At 40.7% G+C, this 14,532-nt stretch overlaps 1 protein-coding gene across 1 annotated transcript in view; it reads left to right on the forward strand.

Moving 5' to 3' along the window:
• Positions 1 to 357: 357 nt before the first annotated feature.
• efhd1 (EF-hand domain family, member D1) overlaps positions 358 to 14,532 on the forward strand; it is a 110,077-nt gene continuing 95,902 nt past the window's right edge. The window contains exon 1 of the mRNA XM_048604353.1: positions 358 to 689. Coding sequence (XP_048460310.1) covers positions 394 to 689 — 296 coding nt within the window. The 5' untranslated portion in view covers positions 358 to 393. The remainder of the gene's footprint in view (positions 690 to 14,532) is intronic.

The raw sequence follows: 14,532 nt of genomic DNA on the forward strand, positions 1-14,532 counted from the left end.
ACAAAAATTATTCACGGGGTGTAGGCATTGCCCGCCAAAACAGCATTTATTGCCAATCCCTAACGACCCCGGAGAAGATAAACTGCCTTGTTGGGTCCGTAGGACCTGCTAAACGATCACAAAACAACGAGCTTCAGCGGAAAACCCTCAACCCTTCCTGAATGTAACATCACATTTACGACTCCCCTCCCTCCCAAAAGGTCAAACTGACTGGGGACTGGGAGACTGAGACTGTTCTACATGAATCTTTTTACTGGTTTGTGAAACTGTCAATCAGAGTGGTTCCACCCGCCCTAGCCCCAGGAGGTATAAAAGAAGCGGCGGCGAGCTCTAAAGTATCTGTAAGTTTTGCAGTTCGCCGCTCGGTCACTTTTTAAACTCTCACGTGGAGACATGGCAACTGAGGAGCTAGCGAAGAAACTCCAGCGCCGGCTGATGCTGCAGATATCGGCAGAGGATGCAAACGGCGAAATAGTCGAAAACAACAATTATTTAGATATTGGCGGAGGCACAGAAGACAAACCGGTCAGAAGGAATGCAAGCACCGAGCTCTCCGTTATACTGTCCAGGAGGCTGGACATCAATGAAGGAACAAAGGAGCCGAAACAGATTAAAGTGTTTAACCCTTACACTGAATTCAAGGAATTCACCAGGAAACAGATCAAAGAGATGGAGAAGATGTTCAAGCTGTGAGTATGGGTGATCCTGTGAATTTTTATCTGATTTCTACATCCAGTTCTGGTCTCAGTCCTTTCCTCTCTATACAGTGAGATCTGAAACTTCCTGATTCATAACCTGTTCAAATTCTTCTGAGCGGTTGTTTTATAAATGATATTTCTGCTGTTGGGAATTTTGGTGAATTGAACATTGCGGATTTTTTTTTAATGGTGCTTCTTCAAAGGGGATTGCGGCTCGGCTCAGCGTTCAGAGTATTCTGCTTTCACAGGGAGACTGCACGGGGCAATGCAGCCTCCAGTTGTCTGTGTAACTATGCTCAAACCCTCCAGAAGTGCGGAGAGGTCACACTATTCTGATTTCCCTCCCGTACAGTCTGTACGTGTCACTCGACAGTGCGTTTTGGGCTGAGCGGATTGTAAGAGGAAAGCACCTGCCCTTTTTCTGGGCAGGGATCAGGCAACGATCTGGCTCCGGATGGTACGTGAAGTGTCCGGAATTTTATCCGTTGCATACCCGGGATTTCTGGCCGAGAAAGCACTTTTGATCAGCTTTCTGCTCTATTTTTATTTATTATTAGCCTCGTTCCTGATGATTAGCAAGGTGTTTCAGCCCGTTTTGTAGTGCATGCCCCTTGCTGCATTGAATTTCCCAAACGGTGAGTGATGGAGAGCTGAAATGTGAGTTTCCTTTGAAAACTACGAGGCGAAGCCTTCTCTCTCCCTGTGACATTCCCATTTTTAACATTCCCTCCGTGGTGCTACTTTTGCTGATTCAGTGCAAGAAATCTAAAGTAGATCATAACAGTAACGATTAAAAAAAAACTAGTCTCCCTGCACATCAGCGTTTACAATGGACACACGTCAGCCTAGTCTCTCTGTAGACTTGTTAATGCTGATCAAACTTCATGTGAATCTATATTCCTGGGCACCATTTCAACTTGCCAGCCCACACTTGATAAAGTGAACAATATATTCAAGGTTGGAACAGGCGCTTAAAGCAGGGTCATAAAAGCCTGCCTTCTCCAAATCTTATTTATGCTATTATGCATTTGGCCTCTGTCTGATAAACATATCCATTTCATGCTGGAGTATGAGTGTCTCTGCTTATGCAGAAAAGGTTAAGAGGAGATTTGATTGCATTTGAAACCAAGTAGGTTTCCTACTCCCAATGGATGGCAAGGTTGATAACCTCAGGCTGAGATTTAAGCTGCTTGATCAGTGACCAGAGGTAACATGAGGCACTCTGGGTGGAATCTTATAAGGGGCAGTCAGAACCATCATGCTCCTCGCACAGGGAATGAGGAGCTGAATGTCAGGCAGGAGAATACTAGTCTTGAGTTTTTCTGCCCTATTGGGACTATTCTACCCCAAAAGAGAGACAGAAATGAAACAAGATGAAAGTGGGTGTTTATGCAGTGCTGAGGGTGTGTTGGGTTTGGGGTGGCTGACAGTGAATGAGGGAATTTGTGCAGGCAATAATAAAATTGGTAGAGTGTGAGTCTCTGTAGGAGATGGGTGCTGTAGAAGAGAATCTGAGGTGTCTGAGAGAAGATGGTGGCATTTGAGTTGGCAAAGCAGAGAAAGTAATGGACCTTTTTCCTACATTACTGTGCTTCACTTTAGATGACTGAGTCTGCATTTACTCAGGTGACAAACTCACATTAGGCTGGCATGGTCTGGTGTTGTGTCCTCCACTGTTGGACTTGGAGGAAGAAGGTGTGCTGCATTTGCATTATGCCATTGAGCAGGATCACCAAACAGTGGGGTGCCAGTCTGTTATGTTATGTTTTTCCATAAAGTATGCTGGTGAGTTCTGGGATATTTGCTGAGTGACTATGTTCTAGGCATGGTGGATGGTAGTATGGGGTTGGAATCAGATATGACTGGGTGGTGTAGGAGCTAATAGGATGAATATTGTGAGAAAAATGTGCTAAATGTCATGGCAGATATCCCTCCAAAATCTCCGAACAATTTGGACTTGGTCAAAAGAAATTTAAAATTTGGATCATTGTTTTACACCAGGAGAAATAAGGAATGGGAATCCACTATCTCTTATAGGAGGTGGTACAAATTCACAAGTATTGTTCAAAAGGGAAGGCGGGGGGGCGCGGGGATTGCAGAGATTTTGGAAAAGATTGGAAGTCACTCAATTGCTTTACAAAGAGTTGTGCTGACTTGATTGTCCAATATATTGCTAAAGTAATAGATACTATAGTATAGTAATGATATTACTAGTAATCCTGAGTTGAGTTCAAAACTCAACAAAATGGTAGTATTTACATGCATTAGTTAAATAAAGATTTTTCATAGAAGCTAGCATTAGTGACCATGTATTTAGTAGATTATCACAAAACTATCATTAATAGCTTTTTCAGTGAAGGTAATCTGAAATAAATTTTTGGTCTGGTATGGGTGTGCATTATATACACAGATTATGTATAAAACTCAGACCCATAGCAATGTAGTTGACTGTTATATCCTGCCTGGAACAGCCCAGCAACGTTGTATTCAAGTAGGTAGCTCCTCATTCATCACTTGCTCAATAGCCATTAAAAATGGTCAATAAGTGCTGGTCCTGCTAATGATGTCTACATCCCAGCAATGAATTTAAAAAGAATGCTGCTGTCTTTTAAATGGGCCTGATTCATCTGACTGCATTCTTCAGAGTTTTTTTTATTCATTTGTAGGATGTGGGCGTTGCTGGCTGGCCAGCATTTATTGCCCATCCCTAGTTGCCCTTGAGAAGGTGGTGGTACCTTATTTACCTCATTGAACCGCTGCAGTCCGCCTGCTGTGGGTTGACCCACAATGCCATTAGGGAAGGAATTCCAGGATTTTGACCTAGTAACAGTGAAGGTACGGCAATATATTTTCAAGTCAGGATGGTCAGTGGCTTGGAGGGGAACTTAAAGGTGGTGGTGTTCCCATGTAGCAGTTGGTCTTGGCCTTCTAGATGGAAGTGGTCATGAGTTTGGAAGTTGCTGTCAGGATCTTTGGTAAATATCTGAAATGCATCTTGTAGATAGTACACACTGCTGCTACTGAGCGTTGGTGGTGGAAGGAAAGGATGCTTGTGAATGTAGGCCAAATCCTATGGGAAGGCGATGATCTTGTGGTATTATTGCTAGACTACCAATCCAGAAATTCAGCTAACGTCTTGGGGTGGGAGAGACCAGGTTCTTGGAGACCAGGTTCAAATCCTGCTGTAGTAGATGGTGCAATTTGAATTCAATAAAAGAAACCTGGAATTAAGAATCTACTAATGATCACGAACTCATTGTTGATTGTCAGGAAAAATCCATCTGTTTCACTAATGTCCTTCGAGAAAGGAAATCTGCCATCCTTACTGAATCTGACTGCAGACAAGTGTGCTTGACTCTCAATTGCCCGCTGAAATAGCCTAGTGAGCCATTCAGTTGTACCTGTTCCTAAAAAGTCTCAAAGAAATGCATATTTCCAAAAAAGGTTCTTGCTGGGGACAGGTTGGGAAGGGGCGCAGTGCAGCAGGAGCAACATAGAAGGAAAAGGCCAATCAATTTGTTTGATCAAATTAAAAACCTCCAATAATATTGTCTGTTTTTAATGAAATAACTAATGTTCCAGTTCTGGAGAAACACTTCCTATTTTGAATCCAACTAAATATCCAAGTAACAAATGTCTAGCAAGTAGGTAACTAACAGTAAATTTCTACATTTACAGCAGATTTTTGTGAATGACTGAAACATTAGCAACCTGCTTATTCTTTATGCAGCTGAGCTGTTAGGGTTGGATATATTCACGTCCGGTGGTTTTGGTGCTGGAAAGTGATACAATCAAATTGATTTAACACCTTGTGATTCTTGATTTAACCACATCAGAAATCTCCATTCACATTACTTCAATGAGAAATGATTATACAGTGTTAGACCCTCTCCTATTGGTGCAGATATTCAGTGTTTGATTCTGTGGATTTTTGTCATCAAATCATAGCTTGATGGTTCTCCCTCATCTGTGGAGGTTTCCAGTTTTCTCCACTTTGCCCCACGACCCCACCCCTACCACCACCACTACCACCCACTAAATCTATTATTAAATTCTCGTGTCTATGTCCAGCCTTGTAAGTTCCTCATCATTTTGAGGATATCATGACTTCTGCATTGAAATGCCCCAGCATCAGGATTTTGATCTTCATTTCTGTTCTCTAAGTCCCCTTAGCCTGGATATCTTCTGTGGCCACATCACTGAAGCCAACTCTCACTACCCACATTCCACTTGCTCTATCTCTAGAATTAATTCTCCCAAGCCATCTACTACAATGCTTCATTTTTAAAATCCCACTCTAACCCTTAGCCTGCCATTCTGCAGGCAATCTTTGCTCAACCCCATCTCTGCCTTTCTTGTCATTGAGAACATATGTTCCTGGTTTCTGTTCAAAAATTATCAATAGGATCTTAAACTCTTCACTCCCTGCAGCAGGCAAGAGGAGCTCATGGTTCTTTGCCACTTAAGATTGAGACCACTCATCCAAGTCTCATTCTCACTTACTTCCACTTATTTTGTTGATGAGATGCTTCTGTTCCCTTGATGTGTTTGTTTTGTATTAAGCTGCTGACCTTTGCAACTAGGTCCTTTTTTTCCTTTGGTATCCTCCTCTCCATTTTAAAACAAAATTACTGTCTTTTTCAATGGAAACTTATCTTTCATTGCTACCCTTGCAAATTATTGCCCTGTGTCCAATCCCACTCTTTCTTTCTTCATATTTTAGCCGTCCAAATCCATGACATTTTAAATTTGCAACTCTTGTTAGAATGTCACTTCTGGTTCTGACCATGCTTTGAGACTGCACAGGTCAAGCAGAAGTCACAAAAGTTTCCGTGATGCTGACATTATCCCTGCTTGACCTCCACAGTGTTTGACATGGTCAAACACACCATCTCCCTCCAATATCTTGCCTCCACTTGTCCAGCTCAGTGGAACTATCCTGCTTAATTTCACTCTTCCTATTTGAATTATATTGAAAGGATCGCTAGCAGTGGCTTATTTTCCTCACTGTTCTTCCACGGTTTAAGATCTAACTGTGCCGTCTCCTCAGCTACATGTTGCCATTTGGCGACATAATTGTCAGACATGAAGTTAATTTCCTTGTGTAAGAATGACACTGGCCCTACACCTCTACACTTCTTCTTTGACTTCTCAACTGCCCTGACTGCATGTCTATTATCTAATGGTACCATGAACCACAAGTGTTTTCAGCGTAAGTGTAATTCCAAGAACTGGTAAAATTAATAGCATTGACGTGATTGCAAATTTGAAAGTTGCTGTGGCTTTAATGTAACTTAGTTTGGAATTCCAACAGGATAATCTTGATACTTGTGAAATTTATTTCATTTTATCTAATTTGGTTGTCTTCCACAAGATGTCTTTTTGCATCACAAAATTTCTTATCAGTATCTCTCTTGGAGGTTGAAGTCAGTGATTTATCTAAATGTGCCTCATTGTTCTAGGCTTCACACGTCACGTCTGCTAAATTGTAATCTTGTTACCTATAGTAATCGTGAATTGAACATCTGTACTTCAGCAACATAACTTGGTGTCATTTTCATACTAGACCAATAGGCATTTATAGGTTCACAAATATCAAATGCTAACAAGCAGGGATTTTCTTTTCAAGTGACCAAAATTCTTCAGTTTTTTTTTGTAGCTTTCCTACTGGAGGGAGCGTAGCTACTTCTGAGTTTTCCTTACAGGGAAAACCACAGCTCTCAACTTGTATTTAGCACATGAAATACACTCTTGTATTGTATTCCCAGCACCCTCTGTAAACATTCCATCTGCACAAGAAAATCAGTTTGAAGGTGAATTGTTTCTATTTGAGTGCAAAGCCTTTGTCCCTGCATCGCAATGTCCTTGTGCTTGAAATGCATTGGGTGACCTATAAATATCACACAAAGAGCCTCCGTTTTGAAACCAGTTACACATGCTTCTCTCATTCACCCTATTCGCTGTGATCTTCTGCAAAGCTTCCCGGATTTATGTAATTTCACGTATGGATACGATGACTTAAAGGGTGATCAGTTCCTGATTTTGATTGAAAACATATGCGTTATTGATGTTAGCTATAGATTTTATTTTTCTTGTATGTAGATGACTAAACTGATGAATTACTAAGAGATTTGGGCTGCATTCTGAAGCATTATCCCATGTAAAACTTCTTACAATCATTGTTCCAACAATTTTTTTACACCAGGTTTCGATTATTGGTGTATTTTTTTCTATCTTATTGCAGTTTTACTAATTTCACCAAGCTCTTATCAATAAAATCAGAAAAAAATTGCAGCATGCCAAATCAATGGGGACAGTACAACTTTGAAAACCAGCACTTTATTTCTGAATTAATTGATTCTCCTGCTTTTATTTTCCTTGTGCTGTGCAAAAACAGTTCAATCAAAACATTTATTCCAGAAAAGAAATCATTGCTTTGCAGTCTATCAGTTATGGGAATTTGAATTGTACACAGTTAAGGCCTGTGTCATTTTTACCTGTAACTTGATATTCAGCTGTCCTGTGATAGTCCACAGCAAACACACTGCCACTTGTAAGCCACATGTGAAAGGAAAAAATGTTGAAAATACACTGTGTATTCCAAAAAATTGGATGTTCTGTTAATCATATATAAATATTAATCCTTAGAATATATTAGCTTTCTCTAGATCTAAAGCAGATAGGGAGCAGCTATTCCTGCTAGTTTAAAAAATAATGAGAGAGCATGGATTTAAGGAGATATGCAAATAGAGCAAGGGTGATGTGAGAAACTTTTTCACACAGCACATAATTAGGGTATGGAATGGACTGCCTGGAAATAGGGCAGAGACAGGTTCAATTGAGGCTTTCAAGAGGGCATTGGATGATTATTGAGATAGAAATGGTGGGCAGGGATATGGGGAAAAGGCAGGTGATTGACATGACGTAATAAAACAATTGGAGCAAGTATGATGGGCCAAATAGACACCTTATGCTCCTTTAATGATTCTGTGACCTGACTTTGAAATGTTATTTTTGCTGAATTGAGATAAACTGCCTTGTTTAGTCAAGTCAAGACATGACCTTCTTGGGAGGAGAACATGGCATTGCCATATTTGTGATAGTAAAGGATGAAACTTGTGTTTTAAAAATTTTTGAAGACTTCTGTTATAAAGTATACAATTGTTTGGTAATGAGGCTTGTTGTACTGTGCTTCGAGGTCAGGGTAGGGGAAAATTCTGTTTTTGATCTGAAAATTGATCAGACATACATACAAATACTTGCAGCATCATATAACCCGTCTTGAGATTCAACAAATCTTTTGCTGCCAGTCTTGTGACCCCAGTATCTTTGGATTTCTTCTTTTTTCGGATTTTAATTTGAAACTGGTAGCTATACTGATTCATCTTGTGTTTAGTTCTTTCTTCAGTAATTACGTAATGTACAGCAAGGTCAGTGGACAGGAATGGGAACAAACAATTCAAATGTAATTCAAGCTTGTACGATGATATGTGTGCTTTGGCTCATGTTACTTATATCTCTGGGGTTGGGTGTCCATGCCCTCCTGTTTACTAGGCTGCCACTCTTTGTGGTATCTAGTTCATGACCCTCCCCTCCCACCCTGTCAGACAGAGCTCTGTGTAGATACCTTTGCTTCCTACTGGCTGAATGTCACAAGACCAGAGGAGCAGCAGGGGCATGTGGAAGCTGGTGTGAAACTGCTGATCCCAGAAAACATTGAGGAACTCTAGAAGGGATTATAAAGGTTGGAGAACTTTAAAGCCCCTCTGAGTCTCCATTGCACTGGTGGGAAGCAATCAAGATGAATCAGAGGTTTCGCTTCCTCAAAGGTGTTCAGGTGAGAGAAAGGCAAGTGGAATTGTCCCAACTACAGAAAAGCTTGCAGAAACTGCCCTGTTGCAAATGATAGAGGTTGGTGTCACAGAGGTTTTCCAAGAGGAGAAGAACCAGCAAGCCTCACAGAAAGTACACATGTGTGTGAAGCTTCCTCTCAATTGTGGTAAGAACCTAGTCATCAGGTATGAGGTCCTTGCAGCGTTGCTGTATGTGGAGCAAATCTCAACCTTGAGCCTGTGCCACAGTGGTCACCTGAGGCATCTTCTAAATTATCTGGAGTCAAAGGTGTGATGTGTCTGCAGGGATATCACATTTTAAATCTGTGGACAGAGAGACAAAGAATAAATCCAATGTCTCCCTATATGTGTACCCTAGAACTTCGTGGGAAGCTAGGGAAGTGATTGCTGGGCCCTTTGCTGAGATATTTGTATGATCAATAACCACGAGTGAGATGCCAGAAGACTAGAGGTTTACTAATGTCATGCCATTATGTAAGGAAAAGCCAGGGACCAGTGAGCCTGACATTAATGGTGGGCAAGTTGTTGAGGGGATTTCTGAGGGACAGGATTTACATGTATTTGGAAAGGCAAGGACTGGTTAGGGATAGTGAACATGGTTTTGTGCATGGGAAATTGTTTCTCACTAACTTGAGTTTTTTTGAAGAAGTGACAAAGAAGATTGGAGAGGGCAGAGCGGTAGATGGACTTCAGTAAGGCGTTCGACAAGGTTCCACATGATAGACTAGTTAACAAGGTTAAATCACATGGAATAGAGGGATAACTAGCTATTTGCACGCATAACTGGCTCAAAGGAGGAGACAGAGGGTGGTGGTGGAGAGTTGCTTTTCAGACTGGAGGCCTGTGACCAGCGGTGTGCCATAAGGATCGGTGTTGGGTCCACTGCTTTTCGACATTTATATGAATGATTTGGATGTGAACGTAGGCGGTGTGTTTTGTAAGTTTGCAGTTGACACCAAAATTGGAGGTGTACTGGACAATGAAGAAGGTTACCTCAGAGTACCACAGGACCTTGATCAGATGGGCCAAGGAATGGCAGATGGAGTTTAATTTGGATAAATGTGAGGTGCTGCATTTTGGTCAGGTAAATCAGGGTAGGACTTATACACTAGGTCCTGGGGAGTGTTGCCAAATGAAAAGACCTTGGAATGCAACTTCATAGTTCCTTGAAAGTGGAGTTGCTGGTAAACGGGGTAGTGAAGAAGGCATTTGATATGCTTGCCTTTATTGGTCAGTGCATTGAGTATAGGAGTTGGGAGGTTGTGTTGCTGCTCACAGGACATTGGTTAGGCCACTTTTGGAAGGCTACATTCTTCTGGTCTCCCTACTATAGGAAAGATGTTATGAAACTTGAAAGAGTTCAGAAAAGATTTATAAGGATGTTGCCAGGGTTGGAGGCTTTGAGTTATAGGGAGAGGCTGAACAGGCTGGGGCTATTTTCCCTTGAGCATCAGAGACTGAGAGGTGACCTTATAGAAGTTTATAAAATCATGAGAGGCACGGATAGGGTCAATATCAAGGTTTCTTTTCCAGGGTAGGGGAGCCTAAAACTAGAGAGTACAGGTTTAAGATGAGAAGGGAAAGATATAAAAGGGAGTTGAGAGGCAATGTTTTCACACAGATAATGGTCCATGTATGGAATGAACTGCCAGAAGAGCCTGGTACAATTACAACATTTAAAAGGCTTCTGGATGGGTATATGAACAGGAAGGGTTTAGAGAAATATGGGCCAAATGCTGGCAAATGGGACTACATTAATTTAGGATATCTGGTTGGCATGGACAAGTTGGACCGAAGGGTCTGTTTCTGTGCTGTACATCTGACTCTACATCCTGATGTACATCTTTGTGGCTGTGTTTCTCTGTATGTAGCATTTGGTACAGGAAAACCAATTGTCACCACGTATTGAGGGTGTCTCTGCAGACTGCCAAATGACTTTGAAAGAATGCCATCAGCAAAAATTTCAAACAGACACCAAGACATAGCTTGGCTGGTAGTGAGAAGAGAACTTTGTATCAGATCATTCATACATGCTTCAACTCTCTGTGCCATTGTTCACCATCCTTGGGACGGTTACAGTGGTGAATGGACAGTTGTATACGTACTCTAGAATGTGCCGTTGCAAAATAGGTCTGGAGAGGGATGAAGTTAATTTTTTTTTGTGTAATGCAAGTCTGTGCTCTGCAGGCTGTTCCGGGGGGGGACACATTGACACTATGGCTGGAAGTCGACCAACTTGATGAAAGGTGCTTCTTAGTCTTCCAGTGTTAAGAGTTGTCCTTGATTTGAGTGTTGCAGACTGGCACATTCCAATGCCCAGGCCCAAAGGCTGAGGGATGCACTAAAGCTTAGGGCAGTGGCCTCAAAGGCACAGTGGGAAAGGCCAGTGTCCAAGGCCTTTCAGCCACGTTTCAATTACCTAATCTAAGGGGTGAGACCATCTCCAGGAGCAAAGTATGGAGGTAACTTAACCCTCCCTGATGTAGCACAATTTTTTATTGTAAGCCTAGGGAGCAAGCTAGGCTTGTATAGGCTTGATGGAACAAGAAATACTGCTTCCAAAAATGGTATAAGTGAGATCTTTCATTTCATTTCTGCATCTTGGACTCCAGCTCCTTAATTCAGATCCTAAGTTGCTTGAGCTGCAAACACAATTTAATTTTGTGTTTTTAAATCACTCATCTGGATGTCCAGCAGGGATACCACATCACCAAAATATTTTTATTTAGTTACTAAGCAAATCAGTATCTCATCATTGCTCTTTACATTTGAAGTACCCCCACTTTTGACTATGGCTTCACATATGCCACCGTGCATCTTTAGTATTAGGTGTCTACATGTTACACTGTATTTGAGCTGTTTCTGTTTTGTCCTTGGGCTTTGGCATCCCTAGTTTGGCCCTCTCCTGTAGTAAGGCTCTTTCAGTCTATTCAGTTTCATAGACTTGGATTTGTATATTTTTGAGTTACTGTCTAGCTTCATGCTTAAATCCCACTTCATTATGTCTCTCTCTGATCTGCTTTTCTCTCATTCCTGTGCTGATATCTCCAAGTAACATCATCTGTTACAACAGCATTATTTGCATACTCCATTATCCTGCAGATGTTGGTGTCAGTGTTGCCTAATTTTTAAGGCGAGAGGTATAATGTGTTCATCTTTTTACCACCTTCATACTTACAAAAATCATCAAATTCTGCATGCTATAATGCTGGATGCAATATGCTGCTGGGTGAAACAACAGACTAAATGCATTCCATGGAGAATTTTGGATCTCCATCATACCAGTGAGTGGGGTTGTGCCTCCTAAAGGGGTTTTAACATTAATTATAGTTAGTTATCCAAGCTATAGTATCCCCTTAATGTTGGCTTCAGTTTTTTTTTCATTGTATGCCCAGGGTACATGTTACTGATATGGGTTTTGATAGAACAAGAAATATTGTTTCCAAAAAAATGTATGAGTGAGATCTTCCATTTCATTAGAAATTTTAAGAAAACAAATTTGGTAAGAATGATGCTAAGCACTGTTTACTTAAATTTGAGGCATTTACCCTTCTGTTATCAAGACCACCTAGAAATATTCGATGATTTCCACCAGGCCAAAGTCAGATTTGCCATAGGGAAAGTAGGCTGTATTTCTCTTTCCAGTTTGGTCAATAATACCTGGAATCTAGCCCAACAATTCTTGAAATAGATTCTGAGTTAAAACACTGACCACCTGTAATTAGTAACTTTGCTAATATGTAAAGATCCTAAAATCCCATGTCTACAGACAGCTATTTATTTCCTCAACTGAATGCTGCACCTTTTATACAATTTGCAGAAACCCAGTTCCAAAAGTGTGTGTATAACACTTAGCACAATTGGTATATCCGTGTTCATGCTCCAGTCAGTCCTGCGCTCATCATTCCCCTCTAAATCTATCAGACCCAGCTAGTTGCTTATCCCCTGTTTTCTTGTCTAGTTTCCCTTTTAAACGTATCTATTTTATTCACTTCAATCACTCCCTGTGATAGCAAGTTTCACCATTCTCTGTACTCTTTGGGTGACAAGATTTTCTCCTGAATTCCCTGCAGGGATTTTGTGATTATTACCTTCTATTGATGGCCTGTAGTTACGGTCTTCCAACAAGAGAAATTTGTTCTCCTTTTATTCCTAATCAAAAGCTTTTATTTTGAAAACCTCTGGTCACTCCAGCCTTATTTCCAAGAGAAAAGGGACACAACCTAATATATGCCCTGCATTTCTGGTATCATCCTTGAGTGTTATTTGCATCCATTGCAATGCCTTTCTGCACTTGTTATAATACAGTTATGGTGATTAGAGCTTCACACACTACTTCATCCAATGTTGATTTCGGTGTAGCATGACATCCCTACTTTTAAATTCTAATTCCCGGCAAAACAAAGTCTGCTGGTGTTTGTGTGTGTGTATGATTCAAGTAACTGTATCAATCTATTTATTCCTCTAGCCCCACTTAGATTTGCAATTTCAAAGTAGTTCAAAATCTACCACTTTACATTTTGAATGTGCAACAACTAGAGGGAGATTGGCCTCCCTGCTATAGGAAGGATGTTGTGAAACTTGAAAGGGTTCGAAAAGATTTACAAGGATGTTGCCAGTGTTGGAGGGTTTGAGCTATAGCAAGAGGCTGAATAGGCTGGGGCTATTTTCCCTGGAGTGTCAGAGGCTGAGGGGTGACCTTGTAGAGGTTTATAAAATCATGAGGGGTGTGGATAAGGTGAATAGCCAAAGTCTTTTCCCCGGGGTGGGGAATCCAAAACTAGAGGGCATAGGTTTAAAGTGAGAGGGGAAAGATCTAAACGGGGCCTAAGGGGGTGTTGCGTGTATAAGCAACCAGAGGAAGTGATGGAGGCAGGTACAATTACAACATTTAAAAGGCATCTGGATGGGTATATGAATAGGAAGGGTTTAGAGGGATATGGACCAAATGCCAGGACTAGATTAATTTAGGATATCTGGTCAGCGTGGACAAGTTGGACCAAAAGGTGTGCTTCCCTGCTGTACATCTCTATGACACTAGTTTTCTCACACTGCAAGTGTATTAAGGTTGTCTTGAATTTTTTTTTGCACTCCATATTGACCCTGTAAACAGTGGGTGTGATTTCAAGGGTGCTACCTAATTGAGGTACCACAAATTTCCAGGTGGATCACATCACCTTCATATCCAGTGTCTACTTTATTACCTCCTACTTAAGCAGGATTTTCCTTCTTGAAGTTAATTCTGACTATTTAGTATTGTAGTTTGCACTTCTATGTGATCTTCTGTTTTCTCCTGTATTTTTCCTATCAGTTGTGTTAAGCTGATTGGTCTATAATTCTGTGAGCATGTTCTATCTTCCTTCCCAAATATATCAATCTCTTGTTGCTGCACAACCTCTTTCTAATGAATGATTAAATAGTAGTAATGCCTTTGATCTCTTCCAAAGATTCCTTTTAAAATATGTTGATGCAATTCATTCATTCCAAGACTTAATCCTGTTTGAGTTTGTTTTAGTACATTCAATACATCCCTTTTTTATAATTTAAATGCACTTACCTCATTACTCATTGCATCATTCAGTTTCATGTCTACTTGTTCTATCGTTCTGATAAATGTTGAAGCAAAATAATTTAATATTTTTGCCATATATCTTGTTAGCTGCAGTATTACTCTCTCTCCCTTAATGGTGCTATCCCCATTACAGCCTTCCCTTTTAACTGATATGCCCTTTAACTCATTTTATTTTTGTTTTGTTTCTTGATAATTTAATTGCTCCTGTTTGTCTTCTTAACTGTTTTATTGTCTTGTCCCCAATCACGTTCAATTCTTTCTTGTCCTGCACTCTATCTGTGTACTTAATGACTGCTTTTCTAAACTTCAATTGTCCAGTGATGTCTTTATTCATCAAGGGACGCTCACTAGAGTTTTGTTTGTTGTTTCCTTTTAACTGAATATTTTACCAGCCCTTGGAATACCTTTT

This window comes from Rhincodon typus, chromosome 13 (genome assembly GCF_021869965.1).
Source record: "Rhincodon typus isolate 14 chromosome 13, sRhiTyp1.1, whole genome shotgun sequence".
Classification (NCBI taxonomy): Eukaryota; Metazoa; Chordata; class Chondrichthyes; order Orectolobiformes; family Rhincodontidae; genus Rhincodon; species Rhincodon typus.